The 18241-nt window shown below is 61.3% G+C and overlaps 4 protein-coding genes across 4 annotated transcripts; 2 read left to right on the forward strand and 2 right to left on the reverse strand.

Moving 5' to 3' along the window:
* Nucleotides 1-667: 667 nt before the first annotated feature.
* On the forward strand, nt 668-6605 carry CCDC22 (coiled-coil domain containing 22). The gene is made up of 17 exons (XM_034071716.1): nt 668-730; nt 1056-1233; nt 1553-1685; nt 1778-1884; nt 1985-2051; nt 2134-2303; nt 2386-2580; nt 2661-2732; nt 3070-3189; nt 3268-3387; nt 3744-3860; nt 4380-4481; nt 5068-5175; nt 5380-5475; nt 5676-5735; nt 5817-5891; nt 6399-6605. Exons 1-17 carry the CDS (start codon nt 681-683, stop codon nt 6507-6509), a joined length of 1881 nt encoding a protein of 626 aa, XP_033927607.1. The 5' UTR covers nt 668-680; the 3' UTR covers nt 6510-6605.
* Nucleotides 6606-6708: 103 nt separating this feature from the next.
* Nucleotides 6709-10404, reverse strand: FOXP3 (forkhead box P3). Its single transcript, XM_034071762.1, has 11 exons — nt 10385-10404; nt 9697-9748; nt 9507-9597; nt 9307-9406; nt 9142-9217; nt 8968-9036; nt 8747-8861; nt 8571-8635; nt 7854-7955; nt 7505-7629; nt 6709-6748 (listed from the first exon to the last, which is right to left on the reverse strand). Exons 1-11 carry the CDS (start codon nt 10402-10404, stop codon nt 6709-6711), a joined length of 855 nt encoding a protein of 284 aa, XP_033927653.1.
* Nucleotides 10405-13022: 2618 nt separating this feature from the next.
* LOC117437408 (basic salivary proline-rich protein 1-like) lies at nt 13023-14719 on the forward strand. Its single transcript, XM_034071746.1, has 4 exons — nt 13023-13477; nt 13719-13768; nt 13977-14029; nt 14134-14719. Exons 1-4 carry the CDS (start codon nt 13023-13025, stop codon nt 14551-14553), a joined length of 978 nt encoding a protein of 325 aa, XP_033927637.1. The 3' UTR covers nt 14554-14719.
* An 855-nt stretch (nt 14720-15574) lies between these two features.
* LOC117437412 (N-alpha-acetyltransferase 10) lies at nt 15575-18234 on the reverse strand. The gene is made up of 8 exons (XM_034071756.1): nt 18065-18234; nt 17328-17426; nt 17192-17250; nt 17021-17066; nt 16675-16790; nt 16525-16569; nt 15992-16076; nt 15575-15886 (listed from the first exon to the last, which is right to left on the reverse strand). Exons 1-8 carry the CDS (start codon nt 18083-18085, stop codon nt 15659-15661), a joined length of 699 nt encoding a protein of 232 aa, XP_033927647.1. The 5' UTR covers nt 18086-18234; the 3' UTR covers nt 15575-15658.
* Between the last annotated feature and the right edge of the window lie 7 nt (nt 18235-18241).

The raw sequence follows: 18241 nt of genomic DNA on the forward strand, positions 1-18241 counted from the left end.
GCCCATTGCCCCTCATGTCCCCATTGCCCCTCACTGTCCCCATTGCCCCTCATTGTCCCCATTGCCCCTCACTGTCCCCATTGCCCCTCACTGTCCCCATTGCCCCTCACGTCCCCATTGCCCCTCATGTCCCCATTGCCCCTCATTGTCCCCATTGCCCCTCATGTCCCCATTGCCCCTCACTGTCCCCATTGCCCCTCATGTCCCCATTGCCCCTCACTGTCCCCATTGCCCCTCATGTCCCCATTGCCCCTCACTGTCCCCATTGCCCCTCATGTCCCCATTGCCCCTCATGTCCCCATTGCCCCTCACTGTCCCCATTGCCCCTCATTGTCCCCATTGCCCCTCACGATCCCCATTGCCCCTCATGTCCCCATTGCCCCTCACTGTCCCCATTGCCCCTCATGTCCCCATTGCCCCTCATGTCCCCATTGCCCCTCACTGTCCCCATTGCCCCTCATGGTGCCCATTGCCCCTCATTCCCCCCCCCCCCCCTCCGCCTACAACTCCCATCATGCCCCGCGCCCCGCCCGCCTCGCTTCCGCCTCTGTCCCCGCCTCACGTGACCGGCGGCGGGGCACGGGTGACTCGGGGTCCCCCTGCTCCATCCCCCCCCTCAGGTTTTGGGGTCCCCCCCCCCCCATCCCCCATCCCCCCCCCCCCCATCCCCATCCCCCACCATGGAGGAGGTTGACAGGATCCTGATCCATTCCCTGCGCCCGGCGGGGACGTGAGTGGGGCAGCGGGGGGGGGGTGGGGGGCTCTGGGGGGGTCTGGGGGGGATGGGAGGTGTGGGGACCCCCATAAGGAATTGAGGGGGGACAATGGAGGGGGACCCTGATGGGTTTGGGGAGGGGGGGGTTCAGTGGGGGCGACCCCAAAGCGTTTGGGGGGGTTTAGGGGGGCACCTTTATGTGCTGCGAGTGAAGGTTTGGGGGTCCCTGCATGGGAATAGGGGGGACCCTGAGGAGGGTTGGGGGAGGGGGTCTCTATGGACCCGCAGGGTTTGGGGGTGCTCTGGGGGGGTCCCCATGATTGTTCCCCCCCCCCCCCAGAGCGGTGCCCCCCGAGGTGCAGAGCGTGCGGGACCTCACCCCGGAGCTGGTGGTGGAAGCCTCCGTCCGGTGCCTCCGGGCTGTGAACCCCACTTTGGGGGCCCCCCTGAGCCCCCTCCTGCCCCCCGGCATCTCCGCACGCTTCCGGCTCGCGTCCGACCTGGCTGCTGCTTGTCAGGTACCGAAACAGACCCAGATCCGAGGGGGGGACACCCCAAAATGAGGGGGGACCCCCCGATTCCCCCCCGTTATCATCAGCAGGGATCTGGGGGTGACGCTGGTTACCACGCGTTGGTACCCCCCTAAATACCCCCATATCCTACATGGGGACCCCAAAGTGATGGGGTGACCCCAGTTTCCCCCTGTATCCTCACAGGAGCTGGGGTTCGGGGGTGACGTTGGGTACCACACGTTGGTACCCCCCTAAATACCCCCATATAGTACAGGGGGACCCCAAGGTGATGGGGTGACCCCAGTTTCCCCTGTATCCTCACCAGGAGCTGGGGTTTGGGGGTGACGTTGGGTACCAGACCTTCCTCTACAGCTCCGAGCACGACACCCGTCGCCTCCTCCTCTTCCTCGTGGAGAAGCTGCCTCGGGATGAGAGCGAGAGTGGGGCCGAGCCCCCCGGTAGGGGTCTGGGGGGGTCCCCAAGGTGATGGGGGGGGAGGGTGGTGGTCGATGGGGGGGGGTCTGAGCATCCTAATGCCCCTATTCCCAAGGGAAATCGGGGGCTCTGCTCCGAGCCATCGGCACCCGCATCCGGGAGCAGTTGGGGGTGCCCTGGGTGCCCCCCCTTTGTCGCACCCCCCTTCTGCAGCGCCTGCAGGTGAGTGGTGCCCCCCCCCCCGCTATTGGGGACCCCCTTAAGTTATTGGGGACCCCTTTTAATTGTGGGGGGGGGCATTAACCCATTCGTTAACCCTTAGGGCACAAATCGCCTCCATCCCTTCACTACCTGCCCCTTAGTCCTGCCCCAAAGTGGGGGCCCCCCAGGTAAGTGCTTTGGGGGGGGGGGGTTTGGGGGGGGGGGGTCCTTTGATGTAATGTACTAACTCCTCCCCCCCCATCCCTATAGAGCTGCAGGAGTATTATGGGGGTGCTGCCCCCCCCGTGCCGGCGCAGCCCCCCCTTTACACCAGGACCCCCCCAGCTTTGCTGGAGACCCACATGGCCCAGCTCAGCGCCCGCCATGACTGGGAGGCTGAATGGGGGGGGCCTGGCTTGGCCTCTCGTCTGCCCCCCCAGGTAAGGCCCCCCCCACTCCATTTAGGGTGAGGTTTTGGGGTCCCTATGGCACTGACCCCCCTTTTTCTCCCCCCCCCCATAGGAATATGTGGGTCGGAAGCGGCTCCGTGCTCGGCTCCGGGCGCTGGAGCCTCTGCGCCAGGCCTGCCCCCCCCGGCCCCCAGGCCCCCCCTTGGACCCTGCATGGCTCCAAGAGGCTTTTGGGGCTGGGGGGGGCAGGGGGGCCCTGCCAAAGGGGTCCCGCTTCACCCACACCCAGCACCTGACCCATGAGCAGGTGAGGGGCTGGACTTGGGGGGCTGGGGGGGGCGGTTTTGGGGTGCCCCCCCCCGGAATCTGACCTGCTCCATCCTATAGGATCCCCAGATCCTGCTGCAGCAGATCCAGGCGGCTGCAGAGACCCAGCACCCATCCAGGGGTGCTGAGGAGGTGAGATGGGGATGGGGGTGTTCACTCTGGAGCCTACTGGTGGGTCCATTGGGGGGTGTTCACTCTGGACCCTACTGATGTGTCTATTGGGGGGTGTTCACTCTGGAGCCTACCAATGGGTCTGTTGGGGGGTGTTCACTCTGGAGCCTACTGATGGCCACAACCATGGTCTGGAACCTACTAATGAGTCTATTGGGGGGTGTTCACTCTGGAGCCTACTGATGGGCACAGCCTTGTTCTGGACCCTACCAATGAGTCTATTGGGGGGTGTTCTGGACCCTACCAATGCCTCCCTTGGGTGTTGTTGACTCTGGCCCCTACTGATGCCCACCCATAGGACACAGGAGCCCGTCAGGCCAGCGAGGAGGCAGCTCTGGAGCAGGCTCTGGCCCAGTTGGATGCGGCCATTGAAAGCTGCCGTGGGGAGATGCGGGATGCTCAGCTCAGCCTCACCCAGGTGGGTACCACAGGGAGGTGATGGGGGTGGGGGGGGTGGGTTTTGGGGTACCCTACTGGTGTTTCCCCCCTCCCAAAGGCAGAAGCAGAGGTGCAGCAAGGCCGCTTGGCCCTGGGGGGGCGAGAGGATGCTCTTCGCTTGAAGCACCAAGCAATTGAGCTGCTCCCTGATGCTCAGAGCAACATGGCCAAGCTTCAGGTGAGGCTTGGGGGGGGGGGACACCCCAAAAACCGGGGTGGGGTGTGTGTAATTGATGCTATTTGAGGCCATTAAATGGGGTTTCAATTGGGTTTGGGGGGTTTTGAGGCCATTAAATGGGGTTTCAATTGGGTTGGGGGGGGGTCTGAGGCCATTAAATGGGGTTTCAATTGGGTTTTGGGGGGTTTTAAGGCCATTAAATGGGGTTTCAATTGGGTTGGGGGGGGTCTGAGGCCATTAAATGGGGTTTCAATTGGGTTTTGGGGGGTTTTGAGGCCATTAAATGGGGTTTCAATGAGGTTGGGTGGGTGAATGGGGGGGATGAGTGTTTTGGGGTGCCCTGACCCTGTTCCCAGCTGGTGGTGGAGGCCAGCGGGCGCCGCATCGTCAGCCTGGCAGGGCAATGGGAGCGGCACCGGGGCCCCCTCCTCACCCAGTACCGGCACCTCCGGGCCCTGCGGGACTCAGCCCAGGTAAGGGGGGGCTGGCTCTGACCCCCACTGCTTGGGGGGGGGGCAGGGAAACCTTGGGGTGGTTTGGGGCTCCTTGATTGATGCTTTTGGGGTCCCCAGTTCACTGTTTGGGAGGTTTTGGGGTTCCCTGGGGCTCGATTTGGAGCCCATTCCCAATGGATTCGGTGCTTTCATGCCCCATTCCCAATGGATTCGGTGCTTTCATGTCCCATTCCCAATGGATTCGGTGCTCCCACGCCCCATTCCCAATGGATTCGGTGCTTTCATGTCCCATTCCCAATGGATTCGGTGCTCCCATGCCCCATTCCCAATGGATTCAGTGCTCCCATGCCCCATTCCCAATGGATTCGGTGCTCCCATGCCCCATTCCCAATGGTTCTGATGCTCCAGTGTCCCATTCCCAGTGCCTGTGCATCCCTCCCAGGGGGTTCAGGGGTCCCTGGAGTCCCTTCCCAAAGCACTTTGGGATCTCTGCCCCCCCCCCCTGGGTTTGGGCTGATCCCATTGCCCCCATTCCAGCTGGAATCATCGCGGCGGCTCTCGGAGCTCCGGGTCCTGCACGAGCGGAGCCGCTCGGCTGCTGCTGAAGCTCAGCGCAAGGAGGAGCTGTACAAGACACTGGTGAGCTCCAGCTGCCCCTTCCCTGGGGATGCAATTCCATCTTATCCCTATGGATGCGATCCCATCTTATCCCTATGGATGCAATCCCATGTTATCCCTATGGATGCAATCCCAGTTTATCCCTATGGATGCAATTCCATTTTATCCCTATGGATGCAATTCCATTTTATCCCTATGGATGCAATCCCATCTTATCCCTATGGATGCAATCCCAGTTTATCCCTATGGATGCAATTCCATTTTATCCCTATGGATGCAATTCCATTTTATCCCTATGGATGCAATTCCATCTTATCCCTATGGATGCGATCCCATGTTATCCCTATGGATGCGATCCCATGTTATCCCTATGGATGTGATCCCAGCTTATCCCTATGGATGCAATTCCATTTTATCCCTATGGATGCAATCCCATCTTATCCCTATGGATGCAATTCCATTTTATCCCTATGGATGCAATCCCATCTTATCCCTATGGATGCAATTCCATTTTATCCCTATGGATGCAATCCCATCTATCCCTATGCATACAATCCCATCCCTCCTCTCCCTATGGACACAATCCCATCCATCCCCATGGATGCAGGTGGCGGAGCTGGAAGCGCTGCCCCGGGACGTCTCCCGCGCCATCTACACCCAGCGCATCCTGGAGATCGTGGGCAACATCCGGAAGCAGAAGGAGGAGATCAGCAAGGTGGGGGGGGGTCCCCAATACATATGGGGGGGCAGAGGTTTTGGGGGTACCCCCAAGCCTTTCGGAGGGGTTTGAGGTCCCTAAAGCTGCTTCAAAGGGAGCATCTTTGGGTGTTGGGTACCACTGGACCCTACAGGGGTGTTTGGGGGGGGGGATTTGGGGGTGCCCCACACATGATGGGTCATGTCCATCCCCATCCCACAGATCCTGGTGGATACGAGGGCGCTGCAGAAGGAGATCAACTCCTTGGTGGGGAAGCTGGAGAGAACCTTCAGTGTCACCGATGAGCTGCTCTTCAAGGTGGGGCGCCCCACACTTGGGGGGCTCATATACACTTGGGGGGCTCCATGTACACTTGGGGGCCCATATGTACCTGAGGGGCTCATATGCACTTGGGGAGCTCCTATGCGATTCCCTATTGGAAAGGGGTGAATTTGGGGCAACGGGACCCCCCCAAATTGTCCCTTATGGCCCCCCCAAATGTCCCTTGTGCCCCCCAGGATGCCAAGAGGGATGAGGTGGTGAGAAAAGCCTACAAGTACCTGGCAGCTCTGCATGAGGTAATGGGGGGCTATGGGGCTATGGGGTGCAGATGGAATCGGGGGGTTCCTGACCCCCATTTCTGCTCCCTCCCCCCCCAGAACTGTGCCCAGCTCATCCGGACCATTGAGGACACAGGCACCATCCAGAGGGAGATCCGGGACCTGGAGGAGCAGGTGGGGGTTTGGGGGGGGGTAATTTGGGGGGTCCTATGGGGGTCCCCACATCTATTGGGGTGTCCCCTGTGTCTATAGGGGTTTAATTGACTTGTCCTCTGTCCCCTATCTCTGTGCCCCCCCCAAACCCTTTGCCCTCCAACCTCATTGCCCCCCATAAAACTTTGACCCCCAAATCCCCCCATTCACCCCACAAATGCTTTGCCCCCCAACCTTTTGCCCCCCAAACTTTCACCCCCCAACCTTTTACCCCCAAACTTTACCCCCAAACCCTTTATTACCCCCCAACTCTTTGCCCCCCAAATGTCACCCCCAACCTTTTGCCCCCAAACTCTTCACCCCAAACCCCTTTATTGCCCCACAACTCTTTGCCCCCCCCCCTTTCCCCCCACATTTCCCCCCCTTTGACCCCAAACCATCCCCCCCTCCCCCCACGGTCCCCCCCCCCCCCTCCCCCCACTGTCCCCCCCCCCTCCCCCCCTTTTGCCCCCCCCTTTCCCCCCCCAGATCGAGGCCGAGACGAGCTCCAAACCCCCCGCGAGCCTCGAGCGCATCCTCAGTGACTGCCGCGCGCTGCGGGAGGAGAACGCGGCGCTGGCGGCGCGCCCCCGCCGCTGACCACGCCCCCTTCCTGGCCACGCCCCCTCCTCCAAACCCCGCCCCCTCCATTGCGGGGCCGTCCCTGAGCGCGTCCAATAGAGCCCAATGCAGCCGTGGGGGGGCGTGTTCATTGCAATGGGGGGGGGGGTGTTAGGGGGACCCCCCCCCCCCACTCTGGTTCCCATTTACATCAATGGGGTTTGGGGGGGCCCCCCCTTTAGCTCTGGGGGGGCACAAAGTACTTCAGGTCACAGTCCCTGGAGGGGAAAGAGAGGGGTTAGAGGGGGTCTTTAATAGGGGGAAAAGGGGGTTTTGGGGCTGTTTTGGGGTGATTTTTGGGTGCAGTTTTGAGGTGGTTTGGGGTGGCAGTTTTGGGCTGGTTTGGGGCAGTTTAGGTCTGTTTCAGGTCAGTTTAGGTCTGGTTTGGGTCATTTGGGGATGGTTTGGGTCAGTTTAGGGCAGTTTTGGGTCAGTTTAGAGCAGTTTTAGGTCAGTTTGGGTCTGTTTTGGGTCAGTTTTGGTCAGTTTGAGTCCTTTTTGGGTGTGATTTGGGTAGTTTGGGTTAGTTTAGGTCAGCTTTAGGTCACTTTGGGTCCGTTTTGGGCTGGTTTGGGTCAGTTTGGGTCAGTTTAGTGATCTGTTTAGGTCTGTTTTGGGTCAGTTTAGGTCCGTTTTGGGCTGCTTTGGGGCATTTCTGGGTCCATTTGGGTCCGTTTGGGTCATTTTGGGGTCAGTTTAGGTCTGTTTTGGGCCATTTGGTGATGTTTTGGGTCAATTTATGTCCATTTTGGGTCAGTTTAGGTCCATTTTGGGTCAGTTTAGGTCCATTTTGGGTCAATTTATGTCCATTTTGGGTCAGTTTAGGTCTGTTTTGGGCCATTTGGTGATGTTTTGGGTCAATTTATGTCCATTTTGGGTCAGTTTAGGTCCATTTTGGGTCAGTTTAGGTCCATTTTGGGTCAGTTTCGGGCAGTTTTGGGTCAGTTTCGGGCAGTTTTGGGTCAGTTTCGGGCAGTTTCGGGTACCTGGGGCTCCGCTTGCTCCTGACCTCGCTCTCATCCAGGGTCCACACGGCCCCGCGCCCGTTCTCCACGCGCACAAAGCACTTGTGCAGGCTCAGGTTGTGGCGCACGGCATTCTGGGGGGGGGGGGGAAGAATTGGGGTCCACTCCCCCCCCATTGGGGTTCGAGGGGGGGGTTAAAGGGGTTTAGGGGGGTGATGGGGAGCACGTGGGGTACCCCCAGGATGAGGGTCCTGGAGCATCCCTGCGGTCCCCATGAGGCGCTTTGGGGGTGGCTCTTGCTATGGGGCAGCATTGGGGTCCCAATGGGGTGGGGGGGTCCCCATGGGGGGGTCCGCACCTTCCACGTGGCCGCGTTGTGCCGGAAGTAGCCGAAGGTGCCGCTGAACCAATGGTAGATCTCCGCCAGGGTGCGCTGCCGCTGGGGGGAGGCCAGGATCGCCTGGGGGGGGCATGTGTTTGGCTATGGGGACATGGGGGCTATAGGGACATGGGGGCTATAGGAGACATGGGGGCTATAGGGGACATGGGGGCTACAGGGGACATGGGGGCTATAGGGGCATGGGGGGCTATAGGGGATATTGGGGTCTATAGGGGATATTGGGGTCTATAGGGGACATGGGGGCTATAGGGGACATGGGGGCTATAGGAGACATTGGGGGCTATAGGGGACATGGGGGCTATAGGGGACATGGGGGCTATAGGAGACATGGGGGCTATAGGGGCATGGGGGCTATAGGAGACATGGGGCTATAGGGGACATGGGGGCTATAGGGGACATGGGGGCTATAGGAGACATGGGGGCTATAGGGGACATGGGGGGATATAGGGGACATTGGGGGCTATAGGGGACATTGGAAGTCATAGGGACATGGGGGCTATAGGAGACATTGGGGGCTATAGGGGACATGGCTATAGGGGACACTGGGGGCTATAGGGACACGGAGGCTATAGGTACATGAAGGGGGCTATAGAAGACACGGGGGTCCTACAGAAGACACAATGGGGTATATAGGTTACATGGGGGAGCTATAGGGCACGTGGGGGTGTCACTGACCCAGCGGATGAGCGTTGCATAGGTATAGGGGGGCCGGACAGTGCTGACCTTGTAATACTCCAGCTCTGGGGGGGGACATGGGGGGGGGTCAGCATGGACCCAGCCCCTTGACCCCCCCCCATCACTTGGGGGGGGGTCCCCCCAATGTTACCCCCCCCCCAAACCCCGGCTCTCACCTGGGCAGAGCCCCCCCTGCTCCAATGGGAGCCCCGTGGGGGGGGGCTCAGGCTCCCCCTCTGCTTTGGGGCCCCAACCTGGGGGGGGCCCAACCTGGCCCTTCCCGGGGGGCACCTGGAGGAAAGGGGGGGGGGGGGGCAATGGACACGCATTGAGGTGATGGCAGCAGCTTGGGGGGGTCCCAGGCCCCATTTTGAGGGGTTCCCCCCCCCGTCCTTACCATAATGGGGGGGCCCCTCCGGATGAGCTGCGCCTGCAGCAGCCCCAGGCGGTGGCGCTCGCGAGCAAGCTGGGGGGGCAGTGGGAGGCAATGGGGGGAGATGGTTTTAGTGGGGGGTAATTGGGGGGGTCAATGGTTTGTGGGGGCAATGGGGGGGGTTGGACCCCCCCTTACCTGCTGCTCCAGCTCCTGGATCCTCTCCAGCTGCCGCAGGCACTGAGCCACCCCCCCCAGGTCACAACGAGGAGCCCTATGGGGGGGGGGCACAGGTATTGGGGGGGGGTCAATGAGGATGCAGGATTTGGGGGTTCCCCCCCCCCAAAGAGGGTCCCCGCTCACCTGGGGGGCTGCTGGGGGGGGTCATTGCTGGGGGGGGCGGGCGAAGGGGCTCGGTCACGGCCGGGGGGGTCTTTGGGGCCCCATTCAATTGTGGGGAGACCTGGAAGAGGCTTGGGGGGGTCAGAAAAGGGGGGGACCTCAATGGGGGGGGGATAAAGGGGGGACCTCAATAGAGGGGTTCAATGCGGGGGGGGTGTTACCATGCGCCGGGGGGAGCCGAGTCCTCATCACCAACACCCCGGGGTGATGGATGTGCAGGAGGGGGGGGCACGAACCCCCCTTGGGTGGCACCTATGGGTGTATATGGGGGGGGATAGAAAGAGGTGAACCCCAAATCCTGCCCCTCTCCCTCCCATTGTGGACCCCAGTTTGGGGCTCTGCCCCCCCCACCTGTGTGCGCTGGGGGTCCCCGTGGGTCAGCACCGTGGGGCGATCCTGGGGGCTGCGGGGGGGGCGGCGCTGCCTGGGGGGGGGGAACGTGTGAGACCCCCCCCCAAGTACCCCCCTTCCCCCCCATCACTGTGGTACCTTCCAGTTCCCCCCTTCTGGGTTGGCCGGGGCCCAATCCTGGTACCCATTGGGCACATCCATAGGGGCTTTATAAAGCAACCATCCCAATCCATCCCAGTGCCTTCCCAGTCTAAACCAGTGTCCCCAATCCACCCGAGTACCTCCCCAGTCCATCCCAGTGCCCTCCCAGCCCAGTACCTCCCATGTCCATCCCAATCCATCCCAGTGCCCCCCCAGTCCAGTGCCCTCTCAGTGCCTCCCAATCCATCCCAGTGCCCCCCATGTCTATACCAGTGCCCCCCCAGTCAAGTGCCCTCTCAGTCCATCCCAATGACACCCATGTCCACCCCAATACATCCCAGTGCCTCCCAGTCCATCCCAGTGCCTCCCAGTCCATCCCAGTGCCCCCCATGTCCATCCCAGTGCCCCCCATGTCCATCCCAGTGCCCCCCATGTCCATCCCAGTCCATCCCAGTGCCTCCCAGTCCATCCCAGTGCCTCCCAGTCCATCCCAGTGCCCCCCATGTCCATCCCAGTCCATCCCAGTGCCCCCCCCGGCGCCGCTCACGGGTCCCTGGCCCCGGCCATGGCTCCTGGTGCCTGCGGTGCCTCCAGCCCTGGGTCATGGACAGGAAATCACAGCCCTGAGTCACGGCGGGGGCGGGGAGGGGCCCCCGGACCCCCCAAAATGGGCTGAAACAGCCCAAAAATGGGCTGAAATACCCCCAAAAATGGGCCAAAATACCCCCAAAATCGGCTGAAATACCCAAAAATGAGCTGAAACACCCCAAAAATGGGTTGAAATCCCCCAACATGGGCAGAAAGAGCCCCAAATGGGCAGAAACACCCGAAAAATGGGCTGAAACACCCCAAGTTGCACGGAAACACCCCAAAATGTTGAGAAATACCACAAAAAATGGGTAGAAACACCCCGAAAATGGTCTGAAACACTCTAAAATGGGCTGAAACAAAAAAAAGGATAGAAACACCCCTAAAATGGGCTGAAACACCCCAAAATCGGCTGAAACACCCCAAAATTGGCTGAAACACCCCACAATTGCACAGGAACAACTCCAAAATGCACAGAAATGACCCCAAAATGGGCAAAAAATAGCCCAAACCAGACAGAAATAGCCTAAAATGCATAGAAATACCAAAAAATGGTGCAGATACCCCCCAAATAGACAGAAACACCTCAAAAAGCACAGAAATACCCTAAAGTGCATAGAAATAGCCCCAAAAAATGCACAAACACCCTATAATGCAAAGAAACACCCCAAAATGCACAGAAGTAGCCCAAACTGTACAGAATTACCCCCAAATGCAATGAAATGCCCCCAAAATGCACAGAAATAGCCCAAAGAGGACAGAAACAACCTGAAATGCACTAAAATACCCCAAAGTGCACAGAAATAGGCAAAATGGACCTAAATACCCCAAAATGCAGAGAAATAGCCTGAAAATGCAAAGAAATACCTAAAAATGCAAAGAAATATGTCCGAAACGAAGAGAAAGCCCCAAAACGCACAGAAACGCCCCAAAATGGCTGCGAACGCCCCAATGAGCGGCCTCAGAATGGGGCAAAACAGCCCAAAAAGGACAAGAAGAAACACCCCAAATAAGGCAGGGAAAGACACCCCAAAAGGAGGAGAAACGCCCCAAAAAGGACCCTTAGAGACGCCCGAAATTGGCTAAAATCAGCCCAAAATGAGGGGAAACACCCCAACATGGGGCACAAACACCTTAAAATGGCCGGATAGAGACAACGTGGAGCAGAGGGGGAGAAACAGCTCAAAACCTATAGAAACAGCCCCAAAAAGGGCCCTGGATTGGTTAAAGTCGGCCTCAAATGGGGGGAAATGGCCCCAGAAGAAGTGCTTAAAACCACCCTAAAATGATGGATAGAAACACACCAAAACGTAGAGAAATGCCCCAAAACAGCAGGTAGAAACACCCCAAAATGAGGGAAGTTGCCCCAAAATGAGGGGCAATGCCCTCTTGAAGCATCCAGATGGTAACACCCTAAATGCCGCTGTCCAAACACTCCAAATCTCCCTAAACCACCCCAAAAAGATGCTGTTGGCAAAAGCCCCTCAACACCAAACCCCAAAAAGCCACGAAATGGCCCCAAAATTGCCCCGAAACAGTTCAGAAAGGGTAAACTCCCCCCTTACCCCCCTTGGGTTTTCAGCCCCAGGCCCCAATTCCTGCCCTTTTAGCGCACCCAAAAGTGTCTTTTTTTGATGATATTTGCCTTATTTGACCCCAAATCTGCGCTGTTTTAACCCAAATCAGGTCCTGCTTTGGGGGGGGGGTGTTTGTTCCCCCCCCCCCCCCCCCCGGGACTTCCCCAGCTCGAAGCGACGTGAAACTTGCCCTTAGACAGCAGGAAATGGGGGGGGGGATATGACACCAACGTCTTCAATCCCCCCCCCCCCATCACCCCCCCCCCAGGGACATAGGGACCCCCCATCCCTTTATCACCCATGGTGCTACCCCCCCCCCCCCCCCCATCCTCATGCAAGGGGATGTTGGGGTGCCCCCCCCCCCCCCCATAACCCACTCACCAGCAGCGCCCGCTCGCTGCCAGCCCCACCCGTGGAACCCGCTTTTATCCCCCCCCCCAATGATGTCAAAGAGCCCTCCCCCTCTTTAAGGGGGGGGTCGTAAGGGTGGGGGGGCCGAAATAGGGATGGGGGGGGGGGGGTGGAAAGAGCACAGCCCCAAAGGTTCAATTGGTGCTTATGGGGGGGGGGATCACAAAGGGGTGATGGGGACCAAGGGGGGGGCACACGTGGGGGCCCCGTGTTCCCCCCCCCCCCCCCCCCCCCCCCCCCCCCCCCCCCCCCCCCCCCCCCTCCAGACCCACGTTGACCTTTCCCGCAACCACCGAGAGACCCCTCAGATAAGCCCCGCCCACCCTGTCAAACCACGCCCCTTTAGCGATCAGGCTCCGCCCTTCAGCACAGACCACGCCCCCCTCGGTGCAAACTCCTCCCTCTCCGCACTGGTTCCAGACCCCAACGCCTTTAAGGCCACGCCCCCTTCGCCCTAAACCCCGCCCACCGCGCCCGTAGGCCCCGCCCACTCCCCCATAGCCAGCTGCCTACACTGCCCTCAGGCCCCTCCCCCTTCCTAAGCCCCGCCTCCCCTCCGCGCAGGCTCCGGCCCCGCCCCTTTCCGCGCAGGCTCCGCCCCCTCCCGCCATGGCGCGGGCACCCGCCTCCGCCGCAGCGGCGGCGCCCCCCCCTCCGTGGCCGGACTCCCGGCATGCCCCGCGCGCGGGGGGGGGCTCCCCCCAGCCTGCCCCACACCCCTCGCCCCCCCCCTCCAGCCCCACAAGTGCCCCCCCCTCACCCCATAGCCCCGATGGGCTCTGCACCCCTCCCCCCATCCCCATCCCCATCCGGGACTCTTGGACCCCCCCACCGGGACACCCCGAGGCCCCCCCCGGGGTGGGGGGGTCCCGGAGGGTCCTGTTCGCTGATGCTTTGGGGCTGCCCCTCGCTCGCCTGCGGCAATACCGGCCCTGGGACCCCCGAGGGAGGGGGGGGCACCCGGTGGGAGGGGGGGGCATCGGGATGGGAGGGGTTTGGGGGGGGGAATGGGGCGAGGGGGGGGAGCAGCCCCCCGGGAGCTGGATGAGGCCTGGGAAGGGCAGGTAAGAGCTGGGGGGGGGCTTAAACCGCATGGGGGGGGGTCCCCCCAAATGGGGTCATCCCCCCTCTCCCTCCCTGCATGTGCACCCCTAATGGGGGGAGGAGGGCTTGGGCATGCTTGGGACCCCCCCCTTTGTATGGATGAGGTCCCCAAATAGGGGTTATGGGGGGGTGCAGATGATGCCCCCACCCTGCATTATGGGGGGGCTGTTATGGTGACCCCCCCCCGTACCCCCTCAAAAGGCCACAGGAGGCAGAGGATGCGCAGCCCCCACCCCTTGACCACCATATGGGTAAGTAGCACCCCCCATAGCAATTTGGGGGGTACCCCCAATAGTAGGGGTACCACCCCTAAGTTTAGGGGTACCCCCCCAATTTTAGCTGTACCCCCCATTATAAACCTCCCACTGGGGGGGTACCCCCCATGATGATGCTCGCACCCCAACTTTAGGGGTTCCCTCATATGGGGCCCTCCCACTTCACCCCTCTTCTATCCCACAGAGCCTGACCCACCCCCAGCACCCCCCCCGGATGCGGAGCAGCCCCTTATACAGGTGAGACACAACCCCCGCCCCTTTAAAAGCGGGGTGCCCCCCCGAAAGTGTTACCCCAAAAGTAGGGGGTACCCCCACAATGCCCCCCCCATCCCATCCCATAGGGTGCTGAGGAGGAGGCGGTGGCACGGGAGCTGGAGCTGCTTTACCTCTCCCACCTCCGACGGCAACGGGGGGAGCCCGGTGATAACGGGGACCCCCCCTCCCGAAACGGGGCCCCCCCATTGCCGGAGCGAGCCCCCAACACCTCCTTAGCCAATGAGATGGCGCTGCACTACGAAGCTGGGGGGGGCCGCTGTAGCCCCCCCGTCTTACTGGGGAGGGGGGGGCCGGTGGAAGGAGCGCTCTTGGTACCGGCCAGGCCCCCCCCACGGGGCAGGGCGGGGGGGTTGGGGGGGGCCCTGCGGGGTTGTGGGGTGCTGTTGGCATTGGCTGTGCTGGTACCGGTGGCTTGGGGTGACGGGGGGGGGCCCACGGCGGCGCTGGCGTTAGGGCTCTATTTGGCACTGGCATGGCTCACCTAAAGAGGGGGAGACCCCCCCAAAATGATACTTGGGGTTCAGTGGGGCCTATTGAACTGCACCCCTATATTACCCTGGGGGGGGTGGCAATGATTACGTGGGACCCCCCCCCCCACTTGACTTATATGTGCCCCCCCCAACATGGGTTTTTGGGGGGCCCCTATGTACATACAGCCATAGAAATGGTTCTCCCCGAGTGATTGTGATGGGGGGGGGGGATTTAGGGTGCGGGGGGTGGGGGGTATGGGGGAGGGGGCTGTTCCCCTCCCATCTCCCTTCTCTGTCGCAGCCGTTTCCTGCCCCTGGGGAAGGTCCCCAGTAAAGGTCAGGGGCCCTGTGGGTGCCAAGCAGCCCCCCCCGGCCCCCATAGGGGATAGGAGGGGCCCCTTGCATCCTGCTTGGGGGGGGGATCAGGCCCAGTGCTGTGTCCTGGACTCTGTCACCACAGAGGGGGGGCTGCATCCCTTGGGAACAGCAAGGGGGGAGGTGCTGAGCATCCTGCTGGGTGCTGGGGGGGGTCCTGAACCCCCACAGAGGGACCCAAAGCAGCATCCCCCCCATCCATGGGCTCACTTCGGGGGGAAAAGGAGGGGGGACATTTCGCGTCTCAACACGTGGTGCCCTCGCTGGACACGTGCTTCCCTCCCGCCACCATTACCCGCCAAAAGGGCTAGCGCTGCTGATTGGCTGTCCGGTCGCGGCGTTGCTCCGCCCACTTGAGGGTAGTAACCAATGGGTGGGCAGGGCGCCCCCTGGCGGCGCGCCACAGACCGCCATGGGGGGCAAGGAGGGAGCTGAGCCGGTTCAACAGCGGGGGCGCCACAACCGTGCGCCTCAGCCAATCAGGGTGAGGGAGCTGCAAAGGCCACGCCCCCAATGTCTAAAGAGGCGTGGCCATGACCAATGCGACCCATAAGTGGGGGGAGCAAACCAAGCCCCAAATGATCCCCCCCAATTCACCCCACACCCCTTCTATAGAGCCCCAAGCACCCCCATAATGGGGGGGACACAGAGAATCAGCACAGACGGAGGGGAAGGGGGTTTATTGCCCCCCTCCCCCCAGCACCAAGGGGGGGTCCCAGGGTTTGGGGGTGCCCCGGGGGGGTCCCTATGAAGCAGAGTCCGAGGCCTCGGAGCTGTCTTTGATGTCGGTGCTCTCGGTGGTCTCACTGACCTCGCTGACGTCTTTGCTGTCGGGACCCCCATCTTCAGGATGGGGGGGCACAGGTTGGGGGGGGCCGCCCCCCCCACTACCACAACCCCCTTCCCCAGCCCGGGGGGGCTCAGTGGGAGGTGGGGGGCGGCCACGTTCCTTCTGCTCCACTTGCTTCCGCAGCTGAGAGTGGGGTACAGAGGATTGGGGGGCGTTAAAAGGGGCCTTGGGGGGGGCCAACCCCCTCCAAACAGGGTTTGGGGGGGTCCGAGGGGGGGGTGTTAATACCTCATCTGCCATTTGGGTGAGGTCCCTCTTCATGGCATAGGCGTCCTCTCCATCTGCATAGTATTTAGGCTCCACTTCACTGATCCTGGATGGGGGTGGGGGGGGTTATTCGGGGGGGGGGTAATGGTTGTGGGGATGTTTTGAGGTGCCCCCCCCAAGCCTCACCCCTATTTTATGTCTTAGGGTGGCCATGATTGCTCCTAAACCCATCCCAGCAGATCCCCCCAATCTCTTTCATAACCCCCCTATTCCATTCATAACCCCCCCAAAACCCCATCTCCTTTGTAAGCCCCCCAAATCCCCCCCATTTCCATCATAACCCTCAAAATCCCTCCCGTACCCCCCCCCCAACACCCCCTATCCCCTTCATAATCCCCCCATATCCCCTCTATCCCCTTCATAACCCCCCCAAATCCTCCCCATCCCCTTCATAACCCCCCCAAATCCCTCCCATAACCCCCCCCAATCCCCCCCATCCCCTTCATAACCCCCCCCAATCCCCCCCATCCCCTTCATAACCCCCCCATCCTCACTGGAAGTTGAGGGTGTTGGAATACAGGTGCAGAGCCGCCCGGTTGCTGCCAAGCAAGTCACAAACAAGGGGGGGGGATGTGTTAATTTGGGGGGGTCCCCAATGGGTTCCTGATGGAGAAGTGGGGGGGGGGGTTTTGGGGGGGCCTCACCTCTTGCGCACGTGGAGGGAGACGTATTTGGCATTGAAGTTCTCAATCATGGCACGGGAGGCCTGGTCCATCAGCTTCTGCGCCAGCCCCAGGCGCCGGTGCGAGCGCTTCACAGCCTGCAATGGGGGGGGGAGACAGGCAATGGGGGGGACCCCAACACCCAGGGCACCCCCAAAAGGACCCAGGCACCCAAGTCCCACCCCCCCCTCCATGAAGAGGTTTCAATTCCCATCTAAAAGCCTTCAAGGAGCAGCCAGGATGCTCTGAGATCCATTGAGAACCCCCCCAAAGGGATCAAAATGACCCTAAAGGAGCACCCCAAACTCCCCCCCCCCCCATTGCCTACCAGGGACGTGATGTGCCCATGGGGGACATCATCGGGGTCCTCCTCCCTGCAAAACATAGGTGAGAGGTTGGGGGGGGGGGAAGAGGCACCCCCAAACCTATCAACACCCCCCCCATTTAAAAACAAAGGGAAAGGTGGGGGGGGGAAGAGCCCCCCCATAACCACACTCACATCTTAGCCAGGACATAACCCACGATCTTGCCATTCTCATCTTCAGCGATGTAGGAGAGCTATGGGGGGGAAAGGGGGTGATGGGGGGCACAAAGTGGGGGTTCACTGAGGGGGGGGGGGGATATGGGGTCCGTACCTGAGGCCAGGAGAGCCCATGGTAGAAGTAATACTTCATCTGGTAGTTCTCGGGCAGGCAGAGCAGGTTGCAATGCTGCATGTTCATCAGGTCCTCGGGCTGCCAATGGGGGGGGTGACTCAGAACGGCCCCAGCGCATTGGGATGAAGGGGAAGGGGGGGGACAGGGACACCCCCAAAGCTGCAGCTCCCATTGACGCGGTGGGATCCGCCCCCCCCACCCCATCCAGGGACCAGGGTCTGCCCCTGACCCACGCTTGGGATTGGGATTGAGCTCAAGATGGGCACAGGGCCCCTCAGACCTGCCATGGAGGCCGAGTACCCCCAAACCCCTCCATAGGACCCCGTTATCCCCCTCAGCATCGTCCCGGTCCCGATCCCGATCCCGTTCCCGATCCCGTTCCCGTTCCCGATCCCGTTCCCGTTCCCAATCCCGTTCCCGATCCCGATCCCGATCCCGTTCCCGTTCCCGTTCCCGATCCCTATCCCTATCCCGTTCCCGTTCCCGTTCCCGATCCCTATCCCTATCCCTATCCCGTTCCCGTTCCCGATCCCGTTCCCGATCCCGCTCCCGCTCCCGTTCCCGATCCCGATCCCGATCCCGTTCCCGATCCCGATCCCGATCCCGTTCCCGATCCCGTTCCCGTTCCCGGTCCCGGTCCCGATCCCGATCCCGATCCCGTTCCCGTTCCCGATCCCGTTCCCGATCCCGTTCCCGTTCCCGTTCCCTGTCCCTACCCTCGCGTTCCGGATGTTCATGGTTGCGGCCGCTCCGGCTCCAGCACCTCCGTCCCTGTTCCCTCCCGCGCCGCTTCCGGCGGAAGGACCAACCCCTGCCAATCAGCGCCACCTCGAGGCGCACCGGCAGGAGCAGCAGCCAATCACTGATGGGAGTGTGGGTCAACCTTGTCCCGC

This window comes from Melopsittacus undulatus, chromosome 22, assembly GCF_012275295.1.
Source record: "Melopsittacus undulatus isolate bMelUnd1 chromosome 22, bMelUnd1.mat.Z, whole genome shotgun sequence".
Classification (NCBI taxonomy): domain Eukaryota; kingdom Metazoa; phylum Chordata; class Aves; order Psittaciformes; family Psittaculidae; genus Melopsittacus; species Melopsittacus undulatus.

Excerpts from the sequence above, each read along its gene's own strand:
- FOXP3 (XM_034071762.1), bottom strand. The coding sequence starts at position 10,404 with ATGGCCGGGGCCAGGGACCC. Across the intron at positions 9,037-9,141 it reads TCCAGGAGCTGGAGCAGCAG|CTTGCTCGCGAGCGCCACCG; the intron begins GTAAGGGGGGGT and ends CTGCCCCCCCAG. Across the intron at positions 6,749-7,504 it reads AGCCCCAGGTACCCGAAACT|GGACTGTGACCTGAAGTACT; the intron begins GCCCGAAACTGA and ends TTTCCCCTCCAG.
- LOC117437412 (XM_034071756.1), bottom strand. The coding sequence starts at position 18,085 with ATGAACATCCGGAACGCGAGG. Across the intron at positions 16,570-16,674 it reads TCCCTCCACGTGCGCAAGAG|CAACCGGGCGGCTCTGCACC; the intron begins GTGAGGCCCCCC and ends CTTGCTTGGCAG. Across the intron at positions 15,887-15,991 it reads TCACCCAAATGGCAGATGAG|CTGCGGAAGCAAGTGGAGCA; the intron begins GTATTAACACCC and ends CCCCACTCTCAG.
- LOC117437408 (XM_034071746.1), top strand. The coding sequence starts at position 13,023 with ATGGCGCGGGCACCCGCCTCCGCCGCAGCGGCGGCGCCCCCCCCTCCG. Across the intron at positions 13,478-13,718 it reads ATGAGGCCTGGGAAGGGCAG|GCCACAGGAGGCAGAGGATG; the intron begins GTAAGAGCTGGG and ends CCCCCTCAAAAG. Across the intron at positions 14,030-14,133 it reads CGGAGCAGCCCCTTATACAG|GGTGCTGAGGAGGAGGCGGT; the intron begins GTGAGACACAAC and ends CCCATCCCATAG.
- CCDC22 (XM_034071716.1), top strand. The coding sequence starts at position 681 with ATGGAGGAGGTTGACAGGATCCTGATCCATTCCCTGCGCCCGGCGGGG. Across the intron at positions 1,686-1,777 it reads GAGTGGGGCCGAGCCCCCCG|GGAAATCGGGGGCTCTGCTC; the intron begins GTAGGGGTCTGG and ends CCTATTCCCAAG. Across the intron at positions 1,885-1,984 it reads CCCTTCTGCAGCGCCTGCAG|GGCACAAATCGCCTCCATCC; the intron begins GTGAGTGGTGCC and ends GTTAACCCTTAG.